The following is a 27,613-nucleotide window of genomic DNA, read 5'->3' as shown; positions in this document are numbered from 1 at the left end:
ACTCTTTCCTCTGACGTATGCGATGCGACGGGGCTAACTGGTAGATTAAACTCTTACCGAAGCCGGTCGGGAGCAAGGCGAAAACGTCCTTCCTTTCAATAAATACCTCCAGGGCTGCTCTTTGCTCTGTTTTCAATGAGAACTTCCCGTTGAATGCTTTCAATACAGCATCTATGCGTAATAGATGCGGAAGTGTGAACGAAGCGCTTCCGGCATAGATTCTGTAAACAATCTATGGCTTCCGGTCGCAGTTCTACTACGTCAGTGCCTTGAACACGCCTCTACCCAGGGCCGTTGGAGATGCTCAAAGTTGATTGGCTCCCGATTTTTCGGGAGCTTGGAAGAGCTGGAGATAGCCTGCCTGGCCAGACTAAGCTCGCAACAGGCCCTCGTGCTGCGTCACGCTTAGGATGGGCGGGCCCAGGCTATCAAGTTACACATCAGGATTTTAAAGAAGCCGTCGAGTTTTGGAGTATGAACTTCAATGGGGGCCGCTAGAGAGAGGATATTACACAGTCACACGAAGGTATGAAGTCTATCGATCTTCGAGTGGTGTATGTTTACATTCACGAGTGAGCGAAGTGAAAGCGATATACTTTTCAACACGAGAAGATAAACTTCATATCTTTGCGCCACCATGTAATGCTCTTTATATTATATGAACACACATCCACAAAAAATATGCAAGTTAATCAAAAGAATTTTGAACTGGTTCGCCATTTTGACAGCAGGAAACCACTGGGAGTGACATCGGAGTGAAATATCGGGACTTATTATACATACAGGACACTTTTTCGATGGAATAAAAGCGTGTTCTATTCCCTTCTAGCAGGTTTCGTTTATTTGGTTTGATAGCATGCGATATTGTTAGCATCTCGCTTATCCTGTGTGTATTACGTCACTCTGCTCAATGGAGAATGAGTGTCGAATATGGTTTATGATATCGCATGGTTGTCAAGACAACATGACGGAGACGTAAAACTTTCACGCTAGTGAGCAACTGTGACAATTTGCAAACAAACATGGCTGCCAGGTTTGCTTCGTTAAATATGGAAGATTTTGAGAGAATTTTGAAAGAGAAAGACGCGTTGAACACCTGAAAGGAACGTGTATGAATAATAATAGCTGGCTTTTTTCCCCCGTGGTCTATCAGATATATTCCATGCGTCTTTGACTCGTTCAGTATCATGCTAGCTGAATGGAATAGTATCTGATATACCAGCGGTCCCCAGCCTTTTTTGCGGCACGGACCGGTTTGATGTCAGACAATATTTTCACGGACCAGCCTTTAAGGTGTGGTGGATAAACTGTGGTATTTTCTAAATATAGTAATAAACGTGAATCCACTGTGTACTCGTATGCAACTTTATTAGCAGCATCCTCGTAACATCGCGTCAGCAACATAACATGAGTAATGTCCTCTCTCCAACATTCTTGGTCGCTGAGATAAGCGTCTTGACATGCGTCAAGAGCAGAGCATGTGAGCGGAGCGGACGAATTTTGAAAAGAGCGCGGAGCGGGATTTTTTTTTTTCAAGGATGGGAAGGATGGAGCGAGGCAATGGCCCGCTCCAGTTTCGCCCCGTTACCGCTCACATCACGAGTCTGAAGCATGCCCAACGTGGCTCAGAATGAACGACAGCGGTGTTTGTTTGCCACCTGCGCTCCACCTGCTCATGATGCGTTTAGAGGCGGCTCGGAAAAACGCGTTTCCACGTGTTAAAAATTAATTAAGTGGTTGTAATGGCTGTAAAAAGTGCGGGGGACAGAGGGCAGAGATACGGGAAGTGCTCCGCGTCCGCTATGCGCATGCGTGCACATATTTTTTGAGCGAGCGTGGAGTGGAGCGGGATGCAATCTTGGTGGAGCACTGAGCGGTAACGGGCGAAGCGGCATGGTGCGACATTGAGCGGGGAGCGAGCACCTCCATGAGCGAGGACCGAAATTCTCGCCGCTCCACTCCGCTCACATGCTCTGGTCAAGCACGAGTTATAGACGGATGTAACGGAGAGAATCCGGTCATTTTTCAAAATCAAACATCGTTCAGACTCAGATAATGAATGAAACGGAAGTAGTGCAGGTTATTTATTCTTTGTGTGGCCCGGTACCAAATGACCCACGGACCGGTACTGGTCCACGGCCCGGGGGTCGCTGTGATATACCACTCAACACCAGCCAATATTATTTAAATACGTCACTCAGATCCGCGATGTATTTCGTATGAAAAATGTGACCTTTTTAACATAAGATAAACTTCAAATCTTCAAGCCAACGCGTGATTTTCTTTTTATTATATCGACACATTCACAAACAAAAAGTCCCCATATTTATCAAAACCCTCACGAGTGACACATATATAGTGACGGTTTTGATTCTCCACATCCCGGATGGAGCTCATATGGAAAATACAAGTGACGTATTTCCCAGTAAAACACTTGTGTGTCTCTCTCTAATATGCATATCAGGAAACTTATGTGATTGAGTGAGTAAACTTCTCCGAGCTGGCTGCTGATTCGATTTCTGTAGGAAAACACGGCTGCCGTTGACCAATCAGATCCCAGCATGTGTTTGTGAGAATTACTGTTCACCAAGTCGTCATGAAATTTTCACTCGCTCTATCCAGAGCTCCATCTTCTCTCTGCACTGGCTGGTGCTTGGACCCCGACTCAGAGAAGGTGGAGACGCAAACTGATTGGTTACAAGGAATCGTGATCCGTGGAGAGAAAACAGTTTCTGCTTCATGAGTACAATAAACCATAGAAGCTTTATTGGGCACATATGACACTTTCACACAGTGACAAAGAAAGAAGCTTGAAATGAAACAAAAAAAAGGAAAAAAAAAAACAATAACAACAACCCCACATTTTATTGCACTTAAGTTATAAGAAAATAAAAATTCTAATAGACAATCCCTTTAAGGTTCGATGTATTTTTTTTAATCTGTCTGTTACACCAGGCAGTTTGGACTGGAAAAAAAAGAAAAGAAAAAACAAAAAACACACCTCCATCATCTGATTTTCTTAAACCAGACCATAAATAAAAACTGGAGAAAGAACTTGTTTTTTTTTTTTTTTAAATCGTAATATACAGTGTTAAACCAGGTTCACAGTTCAGCGTGAGTGTGTGACTCGAAGAATGAGACGAACGGGTTTGGCTACGTTGACGCTTTTTTGTCCCCTCTTCAGAAAGAACGATGAGCGAGTCCGACTTTCCATCAATCCGATGCGATAATCCAAAAAAAGAAAAAAAAAATTCCATCTAACACGTCCCCAACAGAACTTTCGTCCCAAGGAATGTGTGAACGATGCTCAAACACACACACGCGCACACAGACAGTCGGCATCGTCCATAGTCGTCAGACCTTCTCGCTCTTTCAGCCTCGTAGAGGCACATTTGGCTCAAGTTTCAGTGGCAAAAAATAAAAAAGGAAAGGGAAAGAAAAAAAAAAGTCAGATTTCAGATCTTGTACGCATCGTGTGTGTCTTTTGTTGATTTATTTCGAAGTCAAAATTTTTTATGATTTAGTCTGGGACTAAAACGTCACAGCCAGTGGAGAAAGGGAAAAAAAAAAAAGTCCCGCATGAGTGACTAGCAGCATTAAGTTCAGTTTGGCCACTGGGAGAACAGGGAACAGGAACAGGAACGGGCGGGGCTTCCAAGGGGCTGATATATAAAATAAAACAATTTTAATTTCTAATCTCCCATGAAGCAACGGTTCTGAGCCAACATGAGGAAGCTTAAACAGAGAACAGCGACAACAGAAACAAAACCGCGCTGAGGATGTGGTACAGCACTTAAAGACGCAGATCGAACACAAAATAATCGTAAGGACGAATCATTTTCCTCCTTGAGCCCAAATATCCAAGTATGATGTGTGAAGTTTGTGTCTTATAACGCTAACGTGGCTAATAACCATGAAGACCGTACACCCTCCAGCTTAGCATCATGTGATTGATGTCTTTTGAGGCGAATGTGATGAGTTAGACATGCAGTTTGCACAACGCTAACCGGGCAGCAGCACTCCTCTTCCTTTTTATCAGCCACATTAACACGCCTTTGTCTGATCAACTACATTCAGGAGGAGAGGAACAGATGAGTGTGTACAGATCTTTTATGCCAGACTGTCTTTAAGTTAATACTGAGACTCGACGTAGAGGTAACGGTGGAGAGAAAATGAAACACAACAAGAACACCAAACGCTGATTTGTGTGGGAAAAAAAAATAAAGACAAATTCACAGTTGTGCATTGAACACTAAATAATCGGTGTGTGTGTGTGTGTGTGTCAGGTGGGTGAGATACAAGAAGAAGAAAGAACAAGCCAGAAAAAAGCAGGTTCTCTCACACATATCCAGGGTCCTGTGTGTGTGTGTGTGTGTGTGTGTGTGTGTGTGTGTGTGTGTGTGTGTGTGTGTGTGTGTGAAATCCTCACATTTAAATTTCAAAACTCTTTTCTCCATCCTGTTAAAAACTCTAAACCTGTGTGCATTCGTCATCGTTCACCATCGCCTGCGTCAACTCAGCTTCCTTGCTCACGTCATGCATACAGTGTCGACTTGTTCGTATCGGTTTAAAAAGAAAAACAAAACAAAAAAAAAACCCACAACAAACAAAAATCAAGAGATGGTGCTGTCTGGGGCGTGCAGGCTCGAATTAGCAAGTCTCTGAGCGAGAAAGGCTGTGAGAAAGGGAGTGGGGAGGGGGGGGGAACCAAAAAAAAAAAAAACACACCCCGTTCCTTCCCAGAACACTTTGCTGCACAGAACCCCAAAAAGGGACCAGACAAGCAGATGCCAATCATCCAATCATGGAGCTGCATGAGGAAGCCTTCCTTCCCAAAATGCAGAGGCCCCGCCTCCTCGTTCCTGCTCCCACCCCCTTCTAAAGATGGAGGAGGTGATGCCTCTATATGGTGGGTCCAGACTCGGAGCTGCGCAAGGAGGCGCACTTCCCGTTGCTCCTTCGCGTGATCACTTGTGCCCCGCCCACTTTTTATTTTTTATTTTTATTTATTATTATTATTATTTTTTAAAAGAAGCATAACCCCCACCCCACCCCCCAAAATAAATCGCAGCAGCCAGCGGTCACTAAAGAGGCGATTCATGGCAGGAACGGTGAGCAGTGGTGGGTCCAGTGGCGGAGCTGCGCAAGGAGGCCCGATCCTGCCCTCCCGCCTCGCCCCGCCGTTCTTCCTCTCCCTTCACTTCATGTCCAGTTCACTTGAGTTCGACGTCGAAGTCGAGCACGAGCAGTTTGGTCTCCTCGGTGCCGTTCCTGCTGCCCACGGCGCACACCAGCTTCACGTTGGAGGCCCGGATCCTCCACACGACTCCGCCACTGCCGCCGCTCTCCAGGCTCACCAGGTTCCGGATGAAATCTCCCGAGCGCAAATCCCACAGCTTCACCGTGCCGTCGTCCGAACTCGTGATCACAAAGTTCTTGTTGAACTGCAGACACGTCACGGCGCTCTGGTGCTTATGAGGACCTGAGGGAGGCAGTGAGACAGATGAGGGAAAGGGAAACGGCGGATGAGTCATCAGAAACAATAATCAGACGCGAAATGGCGTCACAAAAAGCGTCTGTCTCTTGAGTGATTATTAATTAATGTTCACTGACCCCATCATGCGACCGACAAAGGAAACAAAAACAAGCATCTCTCACTCCAGCCCTCTTTTTCCTTCTCAATCTGTCACTCCGCGCTGCTCATTTGGATTTATTCTCACACCCACCGTCTCACATTCTGCGATAAACACTTTGCTAGCAACCAAACACCAGTTACTGAGTAACATCTATGAATCATGTAACACATGATTTAGTAGACAAGTATGCCAATTTGGGGGGCAGCCCATGTCTATGCACCTAAATCTACTGAAAGCATATACGCAGAGCCATGGCCTCACTCTCGTTTATAAATGCCTTGAGACCTCAAGAATGGCACAGGAATAGTTTTAAGCGCCAACAATAAATCTAATAGAGTAATTTTTACGATTAAAGTGATTTATATAGGTAGCGGTCTGAGTGAACGACCTTGACGTCATAACAGGAAGTCTCTCAGTCTCATCGCCATTTCCGCTATACTAAAACACAGAGCTGACTGCAACTCCGATCCTCCATTTTGAGCCAATTTATCGCCATGCCACGTAGATGTGTTTTTGGCCGGTACGGCAACATGATAGAAGGTGGATTTACGCTGCATTCATGGCCCAAGAATGTTCAAACTGCAAAGGATTTGGACGCGTTTTGCGAGAAGTTCACGGGCACATTGGGCATCTACGAAGTGGTCTCTTCTCTGCTCTGCACATTTTAGTTAAGGCTCGTACGAAACCTCTGACCTGTTGAGGAGCGTTGGCTATAAGCCCGTACTGAAAGAGGGTGCAGTACCAACAATTAAAGGAAACTACAAGAAAGTTTTTTTTTTTTTTTAAAAGCAAAGTGAGTTCAGTTGCACCAGTCCTCCCGGAGTGAGCCAAGAGTTGTTGCTAAAACCTGGGACGGAACGGGACGTATCGCTCGGGCAGTGACCTCCCCGCGGTTGTTGCTAAAACCGGTGACATCCGGTTCCGTCCCGGGTTTTAGTAATTGCCTGAGCCCAGCAGTAATGGCGGAACACACAGTCTGAAGAAAAGTGAAGGAGTGGAGCAGCCGTCTGATTTCTAAACTGGATATCGCTGCCATCTCGCCCTTACGTGGAAGAAGCGAATGAACGGAGAACTGAACGAACAACTGAAAGTCAGATTGTTTCAAAAACAAATCGGCCTTCAAGAAGCGAGAACACAGACGGGTTAGCTCCGACTCTCATTTGGATTAAAACAAACAAAAAACCCCCCACAACAACACACCACTTGTATTGTGTTTAAGTTAGCAGTATAAGATTATTTAATTTGCTTCAGAATGTGATTCTCAGTTCATCTGATTATTTAATGAGCCTTTTATGTTTTATCAGTGAAAATGCATGCATGTACATGTACGCTGCATAAGTTATAACACCCATCCTGTTTTAATGAGAGTCAACCCACAATCAATGAAGTCAAATCAGTCTTAGTCGAGCAAGTCAGTAACGCTGTTTCTTACTTTCACCATCAATTTGTATTTATATGACTTTGGTCTATAGCTGTAAATGGCCTCGACCTTAAAACCGGTTACTGCTGTGACGTCACGCACTCAGGGCTGGCTGGCTCAGCTTGAATGCCAACTTTGCAGTCGATTTTAACTCTCAAGAATATGCATATTTTTTATTCCCATTTATGCAGCATACAAGAGTCAAGGATGGAGATACTATCCACTCAGAAATTTATTTAAAAATAAAGGCTCTGCGTATCTGCTTTAAAGTGCATATCACGGGTAAATTCAGGCGCAAGATCAATGTAATTCTCCTATTTTATATTAAACTCTGGTCAAATATCTGTAACATTCTGCATTCACTAAAATTTTTTTTTTTTTACCTTGCGCAACACCAGAAAAATTCAGTTGAAATCAAGCCATTTGAGGCGAATTGGTCCGCCTCTGAAAAAACTTGCCATTTGGATTTCCCGGCAAACACTGATTTTCGTGACGTCGCGTGCGGGACGCCTCCCTCTGAATCCTACGTCAGCGCTGGTTTGTTTATGAGAAAACGACCTGGTGGTTTTCTGCAAATTTCTTCAACGTTATCGCGTAATTATTAAAATGGTTAACAGATGTATCGTAGGAGGGTGTAGCAACACCAATCTTGATGGGATTAGCACTAGGGCTGTGCGATGTCCCCTTAATTGGCATCGACGATGTTTACAGTGCAAACATCGTGATGGACGATCATATCGTGGGCGGGGGGGGGGGGGGGGGGATTTTAATACCACATTATTAAATATATTATTATTATTATTATTAATAAAAGTATTAGATACTCATCCGAGGCTTTGGCACGTAAAGAAAAAAAGCGCTAGGTGATGTGGAATATTTGGCCTTGATCACGGATATGTGGTCCAGCTGCAACATGATGCCCTATATGTCAGCTACCGTACATTATGTGGACCGAGAGTGGGCAATGCAGTCCAAATGCCTGCAGACGAGTTTCATGCCAGAGACACATTCAATTTAGAAGACGCATTGCGCGAGACACTTGCCGAATGGAAAATAGAGGAGAAAAAGATCGCCTGTATAACAACGGGGCGAATATTGTCACAGCCATCAGGCAATTGAAATGGCCGTGGTTAAGTTGTTTTGGGCACAATTTGAACCTGGCCATAACCACCTCGCTTGCCCAACAGAGGGCCAGTACAGACCGAGCGTTTGGAGTTTGCCGAGCAGTCAACACTGCGTTTGCGCGCAGCTGGCTTCGGAGAAATGAGCTGCGCAAAGCGCAGGTGGAAACGAACCTCCCCGAGCACTCACTGATCACGGTAAGGTATTAATCTGCTCTAACAATGAAAGACTAGTATTCAAACTATGCGAAGAAACTACACTTAAGCTATTACTCATTGTTTATTTACACCATATCAATTGAAGATGCGTTTCGGCCTTTAGTGCGCACTTGAACGCGCTAATTTTTCCAATTTATTAGTGTTTGAATTATTGCACCAGCTTTTAAAATCATGATTTAATATTGTTTCTTTTTTTTTTACTGTCTTTACATTTGTCAGAATCACCTTCATTCTTCCATTTGGTTTGACATTATGGCTTAGACTGGACCATTTTGAGTCTGAAAGTAGGCCTATTTACCAGATTAAAGTTATTTGACTTCTGCCGAAGTCTGCGCTTCACTGCCGTTTGATAAGGTGCAATATTTCCCGACTGAAGTCGTTAATAGTGGCTATTTGTTTGAACAACATGACAAATTTTACATTAAAAGTATAGTGTAGGCTAAAAAATGAAGTCAAAATTTATTATTAGTAGCATACTGTATTTGTGTAACCACATGTTATGTTCACTAGCACGTCCCTGCACCATAGCCTGCGTGAACAAGCGGTAATAGGATATTACTTTATAATGATTTATATATAATTATATATGTTATATTTATATATTAAACACAACTAACTAACTAAACTAACAAAAAACTAACTTTTTAGGTTAAATAGGCCCAGATGATACCGTATATGCATGTTTATGACAGGAGGGGGCGCGGTATCACAATGGTGGCTCTCCATCGTGATGGATGACCACCACCGTCGATGGACGATGGCATCGTCTATCGGCACAGCCCTAATTAGCACTCAGCGTTTTCCGAAAGACCGGACAATGAGAGAGAAACGGGAGCGCTTGGTCTACACAGGCTGTGCACTGAAACCGTGCAAAGCTCGCGCAGCCTGCTGGCGCTTCCGCAGGTGACGTCACGAATCTGGCTCCAGACTCCCTTGGGATTTTTCCAGACGCATTTTATTTTTTTTCTGCTGTAGACAGATGGCCTTGTGCAAAATTACCCTTCTGGATGAGTGTGTAAAGGGACGTACTTTCATATAAAAAAAATAAAGAATTTGGTCCAGAATATGCACTTTAAGGTAATCTATGGGGTTTGGGACACAGCTACATCCAGTCAACAAATACACTGGAGAATAAACAGTAAAAAAAAAAAACTAGATAGAACTTGACGCCAACGGCATCGATGGGGATGCCTCCGCCTGGTAGACTACACGCTTTATTAAGTTGTGATTTGGGGATGGACATTTGACCTCACAGTAATCTTGACCTGTGACCTTTTAACCTCAAAATCCAATCAGTTCATGTTTGTCCCCAAATGCACAAATGGTGAAAGTTTGGTGAAATTCCTTTCATTGGCCTTTGAGATATTGTGTTCACAAGGTTTCAGGACAGACGCACGTACGGACAAACTGAAAACATAATGCTTCCTGCACCTTAAGGTGGCGGAGGCATAAAAAACAAACATGTAGATCTGATCACCTTGCAGCGTTTGGAGACACTGTCCTGTCTTTATGTCCCAGATTTTGACAGTCGAGTCGGCGTTCCCCGACACCAGGATGTTGTCTTTGAGCTCCATGCCGCTGGTGAGGGACTGATGACCCGTCAGTGTGTGTATGCAGTTCCCCGTCTCAACGTCCCACACGCGGATGGACGTGTCTAAAGAACCGCTGACCACGTGGATGCCGTCAAACTGGAGACAAAACAGCCACAATTCACACTGAACCAGCAGCACAACCATCAGTGGGTCAGGTTTCACACTTTACAAACAGAAATCATGTGATCTCATGAACCGGAAACAAATCTATATTGATATCCGGTGTAAAATTTGCATCTCCTGCTCTCGTAACTTGCCTGATTACATCTCTTCCCCCTGAAATCCCATTATTTAATCAGATCATGGGCCATCATCAGTAATTAGTATTATTATTCTGTAAAATCAGGTTTTAATTGATGGGATTAATTATGGTATGAAGAAAAGCCTCACACACATTCGTGTACTGGTGCAGAACTGAACCTGAACTCATTTAGAAATGGAATCATTACTATTCAGAAGAAAACCCACGGACATTTCGGCTTTGTATTGGACCTTTTTTCATCACATGAATAATTATATTTCATAATACTTTATTATAAATGCATTTTTTAATATTTTAAATGTATTAATTATTTTAATAATAATCAACCATGTAATTAGTTTGAAAAAAGTAATAATATTTATTATTTAATCCATCATTATGAAATTATTTAATAATATTCTTTTCATCACATGAATAATTAATAATTATTACAATTCTCTCGTGCCCATCGCTCCAGGATCTTAATCAGTTTGGTTCCAGGGTGCTCCATAAGTCCAGCATCGTCCGGTGAATGGAGATATGTTTTGTATTTGAATGAGGAAGAATGAATCAAAAAGAGCTTTGGTGTTACCCTGTGTTTTATTCTCAGCAAGTCAACTTTCTTACGTAACATCAATAAATCTAATCGGCTGTGTTTTAACAAAAGCTGCCACACTTTCGTCAAAACTACTCGCAAAACAGTGCATAGTATTTATTATGTTCGGGACAGAGTGTGAATCAGATTTCTGTGATTTGGGACACACACACTAATTTTATATATATATATATATATATATATATATATATATATATATATATATAGACACACACACACACACAACCCCGATTCCAAAAAAGCTGGGACAAAGTCCAAATTGTAAATAAAAATGGAATGCAATAATTTACAAATCTCAAAAACTGATATTGTATTCACAATAGAACATAGACAACATATCAAATGTCGAAAGTGAGACATTTTGAAATTTCATGCCAAATATTGGCTCATTTGAAATTTCATGACAGCAACACATCTCAAAAAAGTTGGGACAGGGCAATAAGAGGCTGGAAAAGTTAAAGGTACAAAAAAGGAACAGCTGGAGGACCAAATTGCAACTCATTAGGTCAATTGACAATAGGTCAGTAACATGACTGGGTATAAAAAGAGCATCTTGGAGTGGCAGCGGCTCTCAGAAGTAAAGATGGGAAGAGGATCACCAATCCCCCTAATTCTGCGCCGACAAATAGTGGAGCGATATCAGAAAGGAGTTCGACAGTGTAAAATTGCAAAGAGTTTGAACATATCATCATCTACAGTGCATAATATCATCCAAAGATTCAGAGAATCTGGAAGAATCTCTGTGCGTAAGGGTCAAGGCCGGAAAACCATACTGGGTGCCCGTGATCTTTGGGCCCTTAGACGGCACTGCATTACATACAGGCATGCTTCTGTATTGGAAATCACAAAATGGGCTCAGGAATATTTCCAGAGAACATTATCTGTGAACACAATTCACCGTGCCATCCGCCGTTGCCAGCTAAAACTCTATAGTTCAAAGAAGCAGCCGTATCTAAACATGATCCAGAAGCGCAGACGTCTTCTCTGGGCCAAGGCTCATTTAAAATGGACTGTGGCAAAGTGGAAAACTGTTCTGTGGTCAGACGAATCAAAATTTGAAGTTCTTTATGGAAATCAGGGACGCCGTGTCATTCGGACTAAAGAGGAGAAGGACGACCCAAGTTGTTATCAGCGCTCAGTTCAGAAGCCTGCATCTCTGATGGTATGGGGTTGCATTAGTGCATGTGGCATGGGCAGCTTACACATCTGGAAAGACACCATCAATGCTGAAAGGTATATCCAGGTTCTAGAGCAACATATGCTCCCATCCAGATGACGTCTCTTTCAGGGAAGACCTTGCATTTTCCAACATGACAATGCCAAACCACATACTGCATCAATTACAGCATCATGGCTGCGTAGAAGAAGGGTCCGGGTACTGAACTGGCCAGCCTGCAGTCCAGATCTTTCACCCATAGAAAACATTTGGCGCATCATAAAACGGAAGATACGACAAAAAAGACCTAAGACAGTTGAGCAACTAGAATCCTACATTAGACAAGAATGGGTTAACATTCCTATCCCTAAACTTGAGCAACTTGTCTCCTCAGTCCCCAGACGTTTACAGACTGTTGTAAAGAGAAAAGGGGATGTCTCACAGTGGTAAACATGGCCTTGTCCCAACTTTTTTGAGATGTGTTGTTGTCATGAAATTTAAAAATCACCTAATTTTTCTCTTTAAATGATACATTTTCTCAGTTTGAACATTTGATATGTCATCTATGTTCTATTCTGAATAAAATATGGAATTTTGAAACTTCCACATCATTGCATTCCGTTTTTATTTACAATTTGTACCTTGTCCCAACTTTTTTGGAATCGGGGTTGTATATAAAATGTATGCATGTGTTAGTTACCTGTAGTGAGTAGACCCGGTTGGTGTGTCCCTGCAGTGTGTGTAAGCACGTCTCGGTCTCAGGGTCCCACACTTTGACCATGAAGTCGTAGGCTCCGCTGACCACGCGGCGTCCGTCGTACTGCACACAGCGCACCGCTGCGACGTGACCCATCAGCACGTGCAAACACTGACCCGAGTCAATATCCCACACACGCAGGGTCGCATCCCGAGAGCCACTCACCACCCTGAGAGAGACACAGAGAATCAGGACAAGTCTTCAATGCTCACTCAAGTGCATTTCTTCCATAAACACACACCAGCCTCCAGGAAGGAGGGGACTGACATTCAACACCTTCATCTGTCTGTACAGATAATAACAGTTGGTGAAGAGCACAATCAGAGTGTGTGGAGCTTGCTGACATAAAACAGCATATTTTATATTCTTACACACACACACACACACACACACACACACACACACACACACACACACAAAAAAAAAACAAGGTCAAAATCACAGAACTGACAGAGTAGATATCTATTTATACCCAGGATCGCATATGCGCCAATAATCGGGGAAACACTAACAATAAAAGTTTTTGAAACCAGAAGCCAAGTGTGCTGAGAAGACAGGATGAAGATAATTGTCTCCTCAATATGTCTAGTTTTTGGACAAATCTGAACCCACCATATCCATCTCAGGTACAAGTGAAGAAATGGAGGACAGAATAATTATCATTAAAAAAAAAAAAAAAAAAATACAGGGCGGCACGGTGGTGTAGTGGTTAGCGCTGTCGCCTCACAGCAAGAAGGTCCGGGTTCGAGCCCCGTGGCCGGCGAGGGCCTTTCTGTGCGGAGTTTGCATGTTCTCCCCGTGTCCGCGTGGGTTTCCTCCGGGTGCTCCGGTTTCCCCCACAGTCCAAAGACATGCAGGTTAGGTTAACTGGTGACTCTAAATTGAGCGTAGGTGTGAATGTGAGTGTGAATGGTTGTCTGTCTATGTGTCAGCCCTGTGATGACCTGGCGACTTGTCCAGGGTGTACCCCGCCTTTCGCCCATAGTCAGCTGGGATAGGCTCCAGCTTGCCTGCGACCCTGTAGAACAGGATAAAGCGGCTAGAGATAATGAGATGAGAAAAAAAATACAGTATTTCATAACCCGTGACACAGACTGTTAAATAAAACGCAGACAGAAACTTAATCATATTACACACTGTATTTAAAACTAAGTGCTGGTGTTTATCTTGAGTTTTCAGTTCATCTGCTCTTGCCGTTTCATTTTTAAACTCCTTCCCTCCATTTTACACATTGTTTTGAACCTCACAGCATGGTATTCTTTCAGTGCCACTAAAACAGTTAATCCTCTGAGCATCATTTGTTTCCGTTTTGCAGCTGTGACAGCTCGTGGGCGAAACGTTCAGCACATCCCCAAATCAGTAGGAGGAAACACAGTTATAGATTATATAACAAACATCATGCTGGGGATTCTTTTCTGGTTAAAGCCTAAAAACAAAAATAAAACGTCAATTGGTGCGTGTATGGGTGTGTGCGAAGTTGGTGTGCTTAGGTTTAACACTAAAATGCTAATGTTGCTAAGAAGGAATGAAAGTAATGAACATAAATACGCATAAATGACATAAATACACCTTTAATAATCCAGGTTTAATGTGAACGCTGCAGAGGATCAGGAAACTCTGGAAGAGCAGTGGGAGTGTATGTGTGTACCTCTTTTCGTGGAGGTGCATGCAGCGCACGGTGGACGTGTGTCCGTACAGCGTGTGAATACACTCTCCCGTCTCTGCGTTCCACACTTTCAGAGTTCGGTCTGTTGAGCCACTGATGATGATGTTGTCTCTCATCTGAGAGGACCAAACACCGCCCGTGTGTCCGACTAACGTCCGCAAACACTGCGCAGAAACACACATTAAGGTTATTTGGTGAAAAACTATAATGTACTGATAATAATAATAATAATAATAATACTATTATACTATTAATAGTAATAATATAATTAATAATAATACTATTAATATAACTATTAACTAGACAAATCCAAATACCTATCAATCTAGAAGAAACAGTTACAGAATAATAATGTTGATTCAGTATTTTGATCAAAAGGCTACAGTACAAACTGGAAAAATAATACATAACAACCCCCCCCCCCAAAAAAAAGCACATCGTTCAAAGGTTTCCACAAACCGTTCTACATAATATATGAAGTTTTGAGTCAGTGTTTAACACATTTGTTGCAGGAAGTATTTAAGAGTTATTCCATGAAATCGAGTTGCACGTGAGCTGATGGCCGACAAGGCGCGTAGCACAGAGTAGGCTATAAGCCATGTACGACGAGACTGAGTGGAATAACTTTTATTCTATCCACATTTACTGGATTTTGAGAGAGGCTTTTTTTTTTAGCAAATTCGATAAATAAAAACTTTATATGAAGCATCCGACAAAATCATTTCCGCTTAGAATGTAAACAAACCAGTGAAATGACCGTAGCAATTTCTGAAAAAAATGCTATAATAATTCTTGAGGGAAAAAAAAAAAAAAAAAGACATTACCATCAAATACTTTTATTCCACATTTTGTTGCTTTTTTTGTGGTTTTATTTTCAAGTAGAGTTTTTATGTCATTCTCGGTTGGTTCAGCTAAACACTCTACTCTTTTGTTTTTCTCTACTCACAGTACATGAGCTGATATCCTAGTAGTGGAGTATCCAATCAGAGTGTGTGATTACTCATATCCAGTGAATGTGGATAGAATAAACATTGTTATATACTAAATATATGATATGATACTATTTTAAAATGTGTGTTTTTTTTTTTTTAAACTTGACTGCTGCTGTGCTTCAGATATTGAAAGAATAAATGCACTGAGACACAAACAAGTGACTGCTGAGACAAACACAATCTTCACTCATCACCCAGCTAATAATCCAGTGACAAATTATACAGTCGCTGAAGATCTTGCTGAAGATTGAGCATGTGGAGCCGAGAACTGAGCGGATATGACATCCTGTTTCTCGACAAAAGCACAGCCATATAAACACACACCCAAAGGCAAAGCTGTGTCACGACAAAATGCCTTCTCGCTCTAAACTTTACTTTGCCGTTCAGATAGCTGTAGAGAGACTTATAATCTGTTTATTAGCCAAATATAACGGAATACAAAACATGGATTTATCATCACTCCTCTTCAGCGCTCTCCTCCGCCCACTTTGGCGGTCGTCTCTGAGGCTTCAGCTAGGTGTCAATCAAATACTCAACACCTCCAGGATGACCATGGAACTGCTCATCTTTTTCAATCTTCACACACGAGACAAAATCATTACAGATCTGCCAGCAGGTGTGAAACGAAACGATTTGTGAAGTGTGAACGGCGGCACTGCAGCGCGCAAATCTTTTATCACCGACGCAAACATCAGTGCTTCTAACATGATTACATAATCTATAAATAATACATGCACACGAGATGTCTGCAATTGTGTACAAATGAACTGGTAAAAGAGAAAACGTTAACAGGAAAAAGAAACATTCAAGTGTCACTTCAGCCTCAGCTCTGAGCCGAACTCCACCAATTGTGAAAAATGCTAAAAAGCGGGAACGGGGCTGAGAGGGGGGCACATACATTCGAAAACGAGTGCAGTTTCACAGACACCCATTCAAGGGTTGGGGAAGGCAGGCCATTTATTTATTTATTTTTAAACCAAAAGTTTCATGCCGTAGAAAAGTTGAGAAGGACGGTCGACTCTACGTCAGCGTCGGCCTTGCAAGATTCAGGATGATTTGAACCAATAGATGGCGTTTTGAGTCATTTTCAACCCATAAAATGCACATTTCGATAAAAGAAAAAGGTAATTTTTGTCAATATTAACTCCAGCACTGATGTGTTTCATCACAGTACAGACATCATATAGTTTACAGCTCAAAAAACACATTGAAGTGTGAAGTACATCTTTAACTGAAGTGTAAAGCAGCTTCACTTCCTCATGTCACTAAACTCGCCTTCAAGCATTATTTTGACTTCTGCCTCATAAATAAGTCACGCGCACATCTGAGACTCCGAGCCTCTCGAATATAAATGCAGTAACTGCTCGAGCAAACATGCTCTTCATCTTCAGCCATGATAGACTGGAAATCGACTGCAGCAATAACAGACATCTCTCATGCCGGGCCGTAAGAGCGAGAGAGGAACGCTCCCTCCAGATTTAATTAAACTAATAAATTCAATTTCGTTTCCCTGAGTCACAAACTGCGAGATGAGAGAGAGAGAGGCCTTATCATCAACCTCTGCTTTATGACCCTGAACAGAACCTTTGGAAGAAGGACGATAAAACTGGGGGGGGGGAGCAGCAGCAGCCGCGTGAGGAGGAATTGCGTTTTCTCTGTTATGATCAACATCAACGCGCCGTTAATCTGCGGAAAACGGCGGCCATCCCAACAATTTAATGTCACAAGTGATCAAAATGGCTGTGTTTAATTCTCTTTATTAAACTCTGTCAACGAACTGCAGGCTCACTAAACAACACGACCGCTAATTTACTAAAACAACCCAATTAGTGCGAAAGGCTAACCATGTGCTGGACACAGCGGGGGGTGGGGGGTGTCAGGGTTACGGCGAGAGACCGAGGCAGGCAGGCAGACCAATCACAGCGTTGACTTTCTTCAGTATCATTAAGCATCACAGCATCCATGACAGACAAACTCATGAATATTAACGAGCACTTGATTAATTATGTACGTAGTGGTCTATTGTATAGCAAGTGCCTCAAATGATGACAGGAAAGCACTTCAGAGTGCTCACAAATCAAGTGCCCTTTAAAGAAGGCACACAATCGCTTTTACACAAATTTCTGCTCTCTGATTAAGAAATTTGAAAAAACTTTAATAAGCCTTCCTTGTGGGGGAAAAAAAAAATCATACAAAATGGAGACTGACACACGAACGCCACGCCTTCTCATTAATATCTGATCAGATGCGCTCCAACTTCTTGCTTCAATCATGACAAATCAGCAGTTCATTCATTCATTTAGTGCTTTTCCACATGACCCGTACCCAAGTACCCTTCATTCCACAGGTACTGTAACGAGCTGAACCAGGACACAGGGGTGGAGCCAAAAATTCGGACTCATTTATTATCCGAATGACGTCCCCACAGTAATGGTTTCTCACTGCTCTCTTCCTTGATTTGATCCGTGAGGAAATTCTGCCATCTTGTAATTCAGCCGCACCCTACAGAGGGGATAACATTTGCACCTGTGTGGCTGCCGTTTGAGATTTTTTAACGTCTTCATGAAATATGCACTCTCGCTATAGTTTCAGTAAAGACAAAAGTATTAGCACCCTTGTGTCAAGGAACATTGCTATTGAAACAGATTTGCAGCAAGTTTTTTTTTTTTAGAAATAGCATAGCATTTTAATTACCGCTCCACACAGAAAAATAGTCACTGACTTGAAAATAAAATTTACTTGACGTTTACAAATAACGTTATGACGTGATACTGATACAGGGTCCGGATAGTTCTGGTTTCGGACGAGGTTTTGTTCAATGGAAAATCACCAGAGATTTGCTGAGTCATGTTTGGTGGCTACATTTACTCTGAAGCCTCATGTTCCCTCCCTCTCTTTCTCTCTCACACACACAAAATTAATCACACATCAATGTAGAGGTCATAGAGAATAAGTACTTGCTGTGTGCGCGCGTGTGTGTACGAGCTGCTTTCTAAACCAAAAAACCTCCATGAAAACTGCAAGACAAAAACACTTAGCTTACAACCTGTCTGCCTTTCATTCCTTTATTCTGTCTCTCCCCCCCTTTGATCCTGTCCATCTCACTGTCTCTCTCTCCCATTCCTTTGTCCTGTCCGTCTCCGTCCAGCTCTCTCCCCTTTAGCCCGTCCGACCCCGTCCCGCTCTCTCTACCCTTCAGCCCGTCCGTCCCGCTCTCTCTCTCTCCTTTAGCCCGTGTGTGTCTCTCCCCCTCTCTCTACCCTTTAGGCCGTCCGTCCCCCTCTCTCTACCCTTTAGGCCGTCCGTCCCCCTCTCTCTACCCTTTAGGCCGTCCGTCCCCCTCTCTCTACCCTTTAGGCTGTCCGTCCCCCTCTCTCTACCCTTTAGCCCGTGTCTCTCTCTCTCCCTCCTTTAGCCCGTGTCTCTCTCTCTCCCTCCTTTAGCCCGTCTCTCTCCCTCCTTTAGCCCGTCTCTCTCTCTCCTTTAGCCCGTCCCTCTCTCTCCTTTAGCCCGTCCCTCTCTCTCCTTTAGCCCGTCCCTCTCTCTCTCTCTCTCTCCTTTAGCCCGTCCCTCTCTCTCTCCTTTAGCCCGTCTCTCTCTCTCTCCTTTAGCCCGTCTCTCTCTCTCTCCTTTAGCCCGTCTCTCTCTCTCTCCTTTAGCCCGTCTCTCTCTCTCTCCTTTAGCCCGTCTCTCTCTCTCTCCTTTAGCCCGTCTCTCTCTCTCTCCTTTAGCCCGTCTCTCTCTCTCTCCTTTAGCCCGTCTCTCTCTCTCTCCTTTAGCCCGTCTCTCTCTCTCTCCTTTAGCCCGTCTCTCTCTCTCTCCTTTAGCCCGTCTCTCTCTCTCTCCTTTAGCCCGTCTCTCTCTCTCTCCTTTAGCCCGTGTCTCTCTCTCTCCTTTAGCCCGTCTCTCTCTCTCTCCTTTAGCCCGTCTCTCTCTCTCTCCTTTAGCCCGTCTCTCTCTCTCTCCTTTAGCCCGTCTCTCTCTCTCTCCTTTAGCCCGTCTCTCTCTCTCTCCTTTAGCCCGTCTCTCTCTCTCTCCTTTAGCCCGTCTCTCTCTCTCTCTCCTTTAGCCCGTCTCTCTCTCTCTCTCCTTTAGCCCGTCTCTCTCTCTCTCTCTCCTTTAGCCCGTCTCTCTCTCTCTCTCTCTCCTTTAGCCCGTCTCTCTCTCTCTCTCTCCTTTAGCCCGTCTCTCTCTCTCTCTCTCCTTTAGCCCGTCTCTCTCTCTCTCTCTCCTTTAGCCCGTCTCTCTCTCTCTCCTTTAGCCCGTCTCTCTCTCTCTCCTTTAGCCCGTCTCTCTCTCTCTCTCTCTCCTTTAGCCCGTCTCTCTCTCTCTCCTTTAGCCCGTCTCTCTCTCTCTCCTTTAGCCCGTCTCTCTCTCTCTCTCTCCTTTAGCCCGTCTCTCTCTCTCTCTCTCTCCTTTAGCCCGTCTCTCTCTCTCTCTCTCTCCTTTAGCCCGTCTCTCTCTCTCTCTCTCTCCTTTAGCCCGTCTCTCTCTCTCTCTCTCTCTCTCCTTTAGCCCGTCTCTCTCTCTCTCTCTCCTTTAGCCCGTCTCTCTCTCTCTCTCTCTACTTTAGCCCGTCTCTCTCTCTCTCTCTCTCTCTCTCTCTCTCTACTTTAGCCCGTCTCTCTCTCTCTCTCTCTCTCTACTTTAGCCCGTCTCTCTCTCTCTCTCTCTCTCTACTTTAGCCCGTCTCTCTCTCTCTCTCTCTACTTTAGCCCGTCTCTCTCTCTCTCTCCTTTAGCCCGTCTCTCTCTCTCTCTCCTTTAGCCCGTCTCTCTCGCTCTCTCTCCTTTAGCCCGTCTCTCTCGCTCTCTCTCCTTTAGCCCGTCTCTCTCGCTCTCTCTCCTTTAGCCCGTCTCTCTCGCTCTCTCTCCTTTAGCCCGTCTCTCTCGCTCTCTCTCCTTTAGCCCGTCTCTCTCTCTCTCTCCTTTAGCCCGTCTCTCTCTCTCTCCTTTAGCCCGTCTCTCTCTCTCTCTCCTTTAGCCCGTCTCTCTCTCTCTCTCTCCTTTAGCCCGTCTCTCTTTCTCTCCTTTAGCCCGTCTCTCTCTCTCTCCTTTAGCCCGTCTCTCTCTCTCTCTCTCCTTTAGCCCGTCTCTCTCTCTCTCTCTCCTTTAGCCCGTCTCTCTCTCTCTCTCTCCTTTAGCCCGTCTCTCTCTCTCTCTCTCCTTTAGCCCGTCTCTCTCTCTCTCTCCTTTAGCCCGTCTCTCTCTCTCTCCTTTAGCCCGTCTCTCTCTCTCTCCTTTAGCCCGTCTCTCTCTCTCTCTTTTAGCCCGTCTCTCTCTCTCTCCTTTAGCCCGTCCGTCCCCCTCTCTCTACCCTTTAGCCCGTCCGTCCCCCTCTCTCTACCCTTTCGCCCGTCCGTCCCCCCGTCTCTACCCTTTCGCCCGTCCGTCCCCCCGTCTCTACCCTTTCGCCCGTCCGTCCCCCCGTCTCTACCCTTTCGCCCGTCCGTCCCCCCGTCTCTACCCTTTCGCCCGTCCGTCCCCCCGTCTCTACCCTTTCGCCCGTCCGTCCCCCCGTCTCTACCCTTTCGCCCGTCCGTCCCCCCGTCTCTACCCTTTCGCCCGTCCGTCCCCCCGTCTCTACCCTTTCGCCCGTCCGTCCCCCCGTCTCTACCCTTTCGCCCGTCCGTCCCCCCGTCTCTACCCTTTCGCCCGTCCGTCCCCCCGTCTCTACCCTTTCGCCCGTCCGTCCCCCCGTCTCTACCCTTTCGCCCGTCCGTCCCCCCGTCTCTACCCTTTCGCCCGTCCGTCCCCCCGTCTCTACCCTTTCGCCCGTCCGTCCCCCCGTCTCTACCCTTTCGCCCGTCCGTCCCCCCGTCTCTACCCTTTCGCCCGTCCGTCCCCCCGTCTCTACCCTTTCGCCCGCCCGCCTGTCCTTCTCTCCTTTCGCCCGTCTGTGTCTCTCTCTCCTTTCGCCCGTCTGTCTCTCTCTCCTTTCGCCCGTCTGTCTCTCTCTCCTTTCGCCCGTCTGTCTCTCTCTCCTTTCGCCCGTCTGTCTCTCTCTCCTTTCGCCCGTCTGTCTCTCTCTCCTTTCGCCCGTCTGTCTCTCTCTCCTTTCGCCCGTCTGTCTCTCTCTCCTTTCGCCCGTCTGTCTCTCCTTTATCCCGTCTGTCTCTCCTTTATCCCGTCTGTCTGTCTCCATTTCTCTCTCCTTTATCCTGTCTGTCTCTCTCTCATTCCTTTAGCCTGTCTGTCCCTGTACTGTATCTGCTTCTTTCTCTATCATTCTCTAAACATCTCTTTTCACTTAATTAAATCCGTCAGTCTCATTCGACATTCTTTTAATTGCTCCTCTTACTGTTCCTCTCTTCTTTCTGTCTATCTACATCTGACTGACTGACACACACACACCTCTCTGTATATTTTATTCCTCTTCCCTCATTCCACCTCTCTCTCTCTCTCTGAGTCACACTGCACCTTTGGCTGATCACCAAGTTCTTTACATGCAGACTGCAGCACGCCGCAATCTTCCGCCCACGGCAGGATCCTGTGGTCAGGACACACACTCGCACGTACACACGCACACACACTATGCTAACACTTGTCTTTTCCTGCTGACCTGCCTCTACTGAGCTCCGATTCAACATTTCAAATGTAAATAAAACAAACAAACATTCTTGATTAATGCATTAGAAATATTCAACATTTCTTCACGTCCATTAACCTTACCACCGAACTCAGGCTCCGTATAACGACGACATTACCTATGATGCTGTGCAGCTTTTAATTCAGCTCTATGGGATCATGATGAGATTATCGCTGTGTGTTGGGATGCATACACATACGCTATAGGATCTTCAATTCGATTTTCCCTCGTTAACTGCGCTCTAATTCTGTTACACGTTATTATTTGAGCTCTGAGCGAAGGTTAAGGGTCGAATTCGCCAAGCCAGGACATGGTTCAAAAGATTTTCCCATCATTATTTATTTATTGATAACACTGAGGCTTTGTATCAATATATTCTTGCATGATGGATTGACAAATAGTGTGGATAATCAAAAATATAAAAACTGTTAAACTTCTGTTGCCGCAGAACTCGTCCAACCTCTAACTGGACTCATCTTTCTGAGACATGAAACGACGTCATCGTAGCCAATTCACACAGCAGCGAGAGAGCGAGCCAATTCTCTCTAGCCGTCTCTGATCCGCTGTTGGTTTTTAACTGAAGCACTGCGAGATAATGAAGGTCCACAGTAGAGTATGTTTAATGAGCTCTCTGCACAAAAGGAATTTCAGCCATTCGATCTGTCCATGACATTCTTCAGCCAGACAGCGAGAGCCCTCTGAAGGACCATAAAAAAAAGTCTAATGTGGAGAAGTGAGGAAATCATGCACGTGTACACACACACACACACACCCTGCACAAAACTAGCTGAGAGGAATTTGTCGACTCTGATTTGAGATTGTTTGGGTTTTGCGGAGGTTCTAAAGCTCTTAGCTGATGAACTGAAGTGTGTTGTTAGAACATGCATACACAACCAAGGATAAAAGGAAAATCAGATTGAGAGCTGATTTCAAATCAGTAGAAGGGCACCACCTCACTCAGACAACACTGATGGGAAACACCCCTACATAACATCTGGCGATACAGGAACACACACACGTGTGTGTGTGTGTGTGTGTGTGTGTGTGGGGGGATGATGAGCAATGAGAGGCTATAAATAAGGAACAAGGAAACATACACTCACACAGCAGTGTGTCCTGCCCTGAGTATTGAAATCTCTGTGTTCACTGTAAATCATTAATGATGTCAGGTTTTACGGCTGAGTTCACAGTCAACTCACAGTAACTGAGCCGACCATTGCTCAGGAGGAAACAAGAAATGACACGACACTCTGCTCAGAGCGGCGCATAAGGAAAAGCTGTGCGGGACCAGGAGATGCTCTCGCTTCAAACACTAAATAGACTATCTGCTGAATAAATGAGGAAAGAACACAGTGTGTAGTTGTAATGAGTGCGTGTTAGGATTGTGACGAGTGTGTAGTTATAATGAGTGCGTGTTAGGATTGTGACGAGTGTGTAGTTATAATGAGTGCGTGTTAGGACTGTGACGAGTGTGTAGTTATAATGAGTGCGTGTTAGGATTGTGACGAGTGTGTAGTTATAATGAGTGCGTGTTAGGATTGTGACGAGTGTGTAGTTATAATGAGTGCGTGTTAGGACTGTGACGAGTGTGTAGTTATAATGAGTGTGTGTTAGGACTGTGACGAGTGTGTAGTTATAATGAGTGCGTGTTAGGACTGTGACGAGTGTGTAGTTATAATGAGTGCGTGTTAGGACTGTGTCGAGTGTGTAGTTGTAATGAGTGCGTGTTAGGATTGTGACGAGTGTGTAGTTGTAATGAGTGCGTGTTAGGATTGTGACGAGTGTGTAGTTATAATGAGTGCGTGTTAGGACTGTGACGAGTGTGTAGTTATAATGAGTGCGTGTTAGGACTGTGTCGAGTGTGTAGTTGTAATGAGTGCGTGTTAGGACTGTGTCGAGTGTGTAGTTGTAATGAGTGCGTGTTAGGACTGTGACGAGTGTGTAGTTATAATGAGTGCGTGTTAGGACTGTGACGAGTGTGTAGTTATAATGAGTGCGTGTTAGGACTGTGTCGAGTGTGTAGTTGTAATGAGTGCGTGTTAGGATTGTGACGAGTGTGTAGTTATAATGAGTGTGTTAGGATTGTGACGAGTGTGTAGTTATAATGAGTGCGTGTTAGGATTGTGACGAGTGTGTAGTTTTAATGAGTGCGTGTTAGGACTGTGACGAGTGTGTAGTTGTAATGAGTGCGTGTTAGGATTGTGACGAGTGTGTAGTTATAATGAGTGCGTGTTAGGACTGTGACGAGTGTGTAGTTATAATGAGTGCGTGTTAGGACTGTGACGAGTGTGTAGTTATAATGAGTGTGTGTTAGGATTGTGACGAGTGTGTAGTTATAATGAGTGTGTTAGGATTGTGACGAGTGTGTAGTTATAATGAGTGTGTTAGGATTGTGACGAGTGTGTAGTTATAATGAGTGCGTGTTAGGACTGTGACGAGTGTGTAGTTATAATGAGTGCGTGTTAGGACTGTGACGAGTGTGTAGTTATAATGAGTGTGTGTTAGGATTGTGACGAGTGTGTAGTTATAATGAGTGTGTTAGGATTGTGACGAGTGTGTAGTTATAATGAGTGTGTTAGGATTGTGACGAGTGTGTAGTTATAATGAGTGCGTGTTAGGATTGTGACGAGTGTGTAGTTATAATGAGTGTGTTAGGACTGTGACGAGTGTGTAGTTATAATGAGTGCGTGTTAGGATTGTGACGAGTGTGTAGTTATAATGAGTGCGTGTTAGGACTGTGACGAGTGTGTAGTTATAATGAGTGCGTGTTAGGATTGTGACGAGTGTGTAGTTGTAATGAGTGCGTGTTAGGATTGTGTCGAGTGTGTAGTTGTAATGAGTGCGTGTTAGGACTGTGACGAGTGTGTAGTTATAATGAGTGCGTGTTAGGACTGTGACGAGTGTGTAGTTATAATGAGTGCGTGTTAGGACTGTGACGAGTGTGTAGTTATAATGAGTGTGTTAGGATTGTGACGAGTGTGTAGTTATAATGAGTGTGTTAGGATTGTGACGAGTGTGTAGTTATAATGAGTGTGTTAGGATTGTGACGAGTGTGTAGTTATAATGAGTGCGTGTTAGGATTGTGACGAGTGTGTAGTTATAATGAGTGCGTGTTAGGACTGTGACGAGTGTGTAGTTATAATGAGTGTGTTAGGATTGTGACGAGTGTGTAGTTATAATGAGTGTGTTAGGATTGTGACGAGTGTGTAGTTATAATGAGTGCGTGTTAGGACTGTGTCGAGTGTGTAGTTGTAATGAGTGCGTGTTAGGACTGTGACGAGTGTGTAGTTATAATGAGTGCGTGTTAGGACTGTGACGGTTGTGTAGTTATAATGAGTGCGTGTTAGGACTGTGTCGAGTGTGTAGTTATAATGAGTGCGTGTTAGGATTGTGACGAGTGTGTAGTTATAATGAGTGTGTTAGGATTGTGACGAGTGTGTAGTTATAATGAGTGTGGTAGGACTGTGACGAGTGTGTAGTTATAATGAGTGTGTTAGGATTGTGACGAGTGTGTAGTTATAATGAGCGTGGTAGGACTGTGACGAGTGTGTAGTTATAATGAGTGCGTGTTAGGATTGTGACGAGTGTGTAGTTATAATGAGTGCGTGTTAGGACTGTGACGAGTGTGTAGTTATAATGAGTGCGTGTTAGGACTGTGACGAGTGTGTAGTTATAATGAGTGCGTGTTAGGACTGTGACGAGTGTGTAGTTATAATGAGTGCGTGTTAGGACTGTGACGAGTGTGTAGTTATAATGAGTGCGTGTTAGGACTGTGACGAGTGTGTAGTTATAATGAGTGCGTGTTAGGACTGTGTCGAGTGTGTAGTTGTAATGAGTGCGTGTTAGGACTGTGACGAGTGTGTAGTTATAATGAGTGCGTGTTAGGATTGTGACGAGTGTGTAGTTATAATGAGTGTGTTAGGATTGTGACGAGTGTGTAGTTATAATGAGTGTGGTAGGACTGTGACGAGTGTGTAGTTATAATGAGTGTGTTAGGATTGTGACGAGTGTGTAGTTATAATGAGTGTGGTAGGACTGTGACGAGTGTGTAGTTATAATGAGTGCGTGTTAGGACTGTGACGAGTGTGTAGTTATAATGAGTGCGTGTTAGGATTGTGACGAGTGTGTAGTTATCATGAGTGTGTTAGGATTGTGACGAGTGTGTAGTTATAATGAGTGCGTGTTAGGATTGTGACGAGTGTGTAGTTATAATGAGTGTGGTAGGACCGTGACGAGTGTGTAGTTATAATGAGTGCATGTCAGGACTGTGACGAGTGTGTAGTTATAATGAGTGCGTGTTAGGACCGTGACGAGTGTGTAGTTATAATGAGTGCGTGTTAGGACCGTGACGAGTGTGTAGTTATAATGAGTGTGTTAGGATTGTGACGAGTGTGTAGTTATAATGAGTGTGTGTTAGGATTGTGACGAGTGTGTAGTTATAATGAGTGCGTGTTAGGATTGTGACGAGTGTGTAGTTATAATGAGTGTGGTAGGATTGTGACGAGTGTGTAGTTATAATGAGTGTGGTAGGATTGTGACGAGTGTGTAGTTATAATGAGTGTGTTAGGATTGTGACGAGTGTGTAGTTATAATGAGTGTGGTAGGATTGTGACGAGTGTGTAGTTATAATGAGTGTGTTAGGATTGTGACGAGTGTGTAGTTATAATGAGTGCGTGTTAGGATTGTGACGAGTGTGTAGTTATAATGAGTGCGTGTTAGGATTGTGACGAGTGTGTAGTTATAATGAGTGTGGTAGGATTGTGACGAGTGTGTAGTTATAATGAGTGTGTTAGGATTGTGACGAGTGTGTAGTTATAATGAGTGTGTTAGGATTGTGTCGAGTGTGTAGTTATAATGAGTGCGTGTTAGGACTGTGACGAGTGTGTAGTTGTAATGAGTGCGTGTTAGGACTGTGACGAGTGTGTAGTTATAATGAGTGCGTGTTAGGACTGTGACGAGTGTGTAGTTATAATGAGTGTGTTAGGATTGTGACGAGTGTGTAGTTATAATGAGTGCGTGTTAGGACTGTGACGAGTGTGTAGTTATAATGAGTGCGTGTTAGGACTGTGACGAGTGTGTAGTTATAATGAGTGCGTGTTAGGATTGTGACGAGTGTGTAGTTATAATGAGTGCGTGTTAGGACTGTGACGAGTGTGTAGTTATAATGAGTGCGTGTTAGGACTGTGTCGAGTGTGTAGTTGTAATGAGTGCGTGTTAGGATTGTGACGAGTGTAGTTGTAATGAGTGCGTGTTAGGACTGTGACGAGTGTGTAGTTATAATGAGTGTGTTAGGATTGTGACGAGTGTGTAGTTATAATGAGTGTGTTAGGATTGTGACGAGTGTGTAGTTATAATGAGTGTGTTAGGATTGTGACGAGTGTGTAGTTATAATGAGTGTGTTAGGATTGTGACGAGTGTGTAGTTATAATGAGTGCGTGTTAGGATTGTGACGAGTGTGTAGTTATAATGAGTGTGTTAGGATTGTGACGAGTGTGTAGTTATAATGAGTGTGGTAGGACTGTGACGAGTGTGTAGTTATAATGAGTGTGGTAGGACTGTGACGAGTGTGTAGTTATAATGAGTGTGTTAGGATTGTGACGAGTGTGTAG

The 27,613-nt window shown here is 44.1% G+C and overlaps 1 protein-coding gene across 5 annotated transcripts in view; it reads right to left on the bottom strand.

Moving 5' to 3' along the window:
* Window positions 1-2,744: 2,744 nt before the first annotated feature.
* fbxw7 (F-box and WD repeat domain containing 7) overlaps window positions 2,745-27,613 on the bottom strand; it is a 268,108-nt gene continuing 243,239 nt past the window's right edge. For all 5 annotated transcript variants that reach the window (XM_060917115.1, XM_060917119.1, XM_060917116.1 and 2 more), the window contains 4 exons: window positions 14,407-14,588; window positions 12,702-12,927; window positions 9,874-10,084; window positions 2,745-5,482 (listed from right to left, as the gene is read on the bottom strand). In XM_060917115.1, coding sequence (XP_060773098.1) covers window positions 5,214-5,482; window positions 9,874-10,084; window positions 12,702-12,927; window positions 14,407-14,588 — 888 coding nt within the window. In that variant the 3' untranslated portion in view covers window positions 2,745-5,213. The remainder of the gene's footprint in view (window positions 5,483-9,873; window positions 10,085-12,701; window positions 12,928-14,406; window positions 14,589-27,613) is intronic.

The sequence above is a fragment of the Neoarius graeffei genome, chromosome 3, assembly GCF_027579695.1.
Source record: "Neoarius graeffei isolate fNeoGra1 chromosome 3, fNeoGra1.pri, whole genome shotgun sequence".
NCBI classification, from domain to species: Eukaryota; Metazoa; Chordata; class Actinopteri; order Siluriformes; family Ariidae; genus Neoarius; species Neoarius graeffei.
The sequence above is the reverse complement of the archived record's forward strand: the minus strand, read 5'-3'. Positions and strand labels throughout refer to the sequence as shown.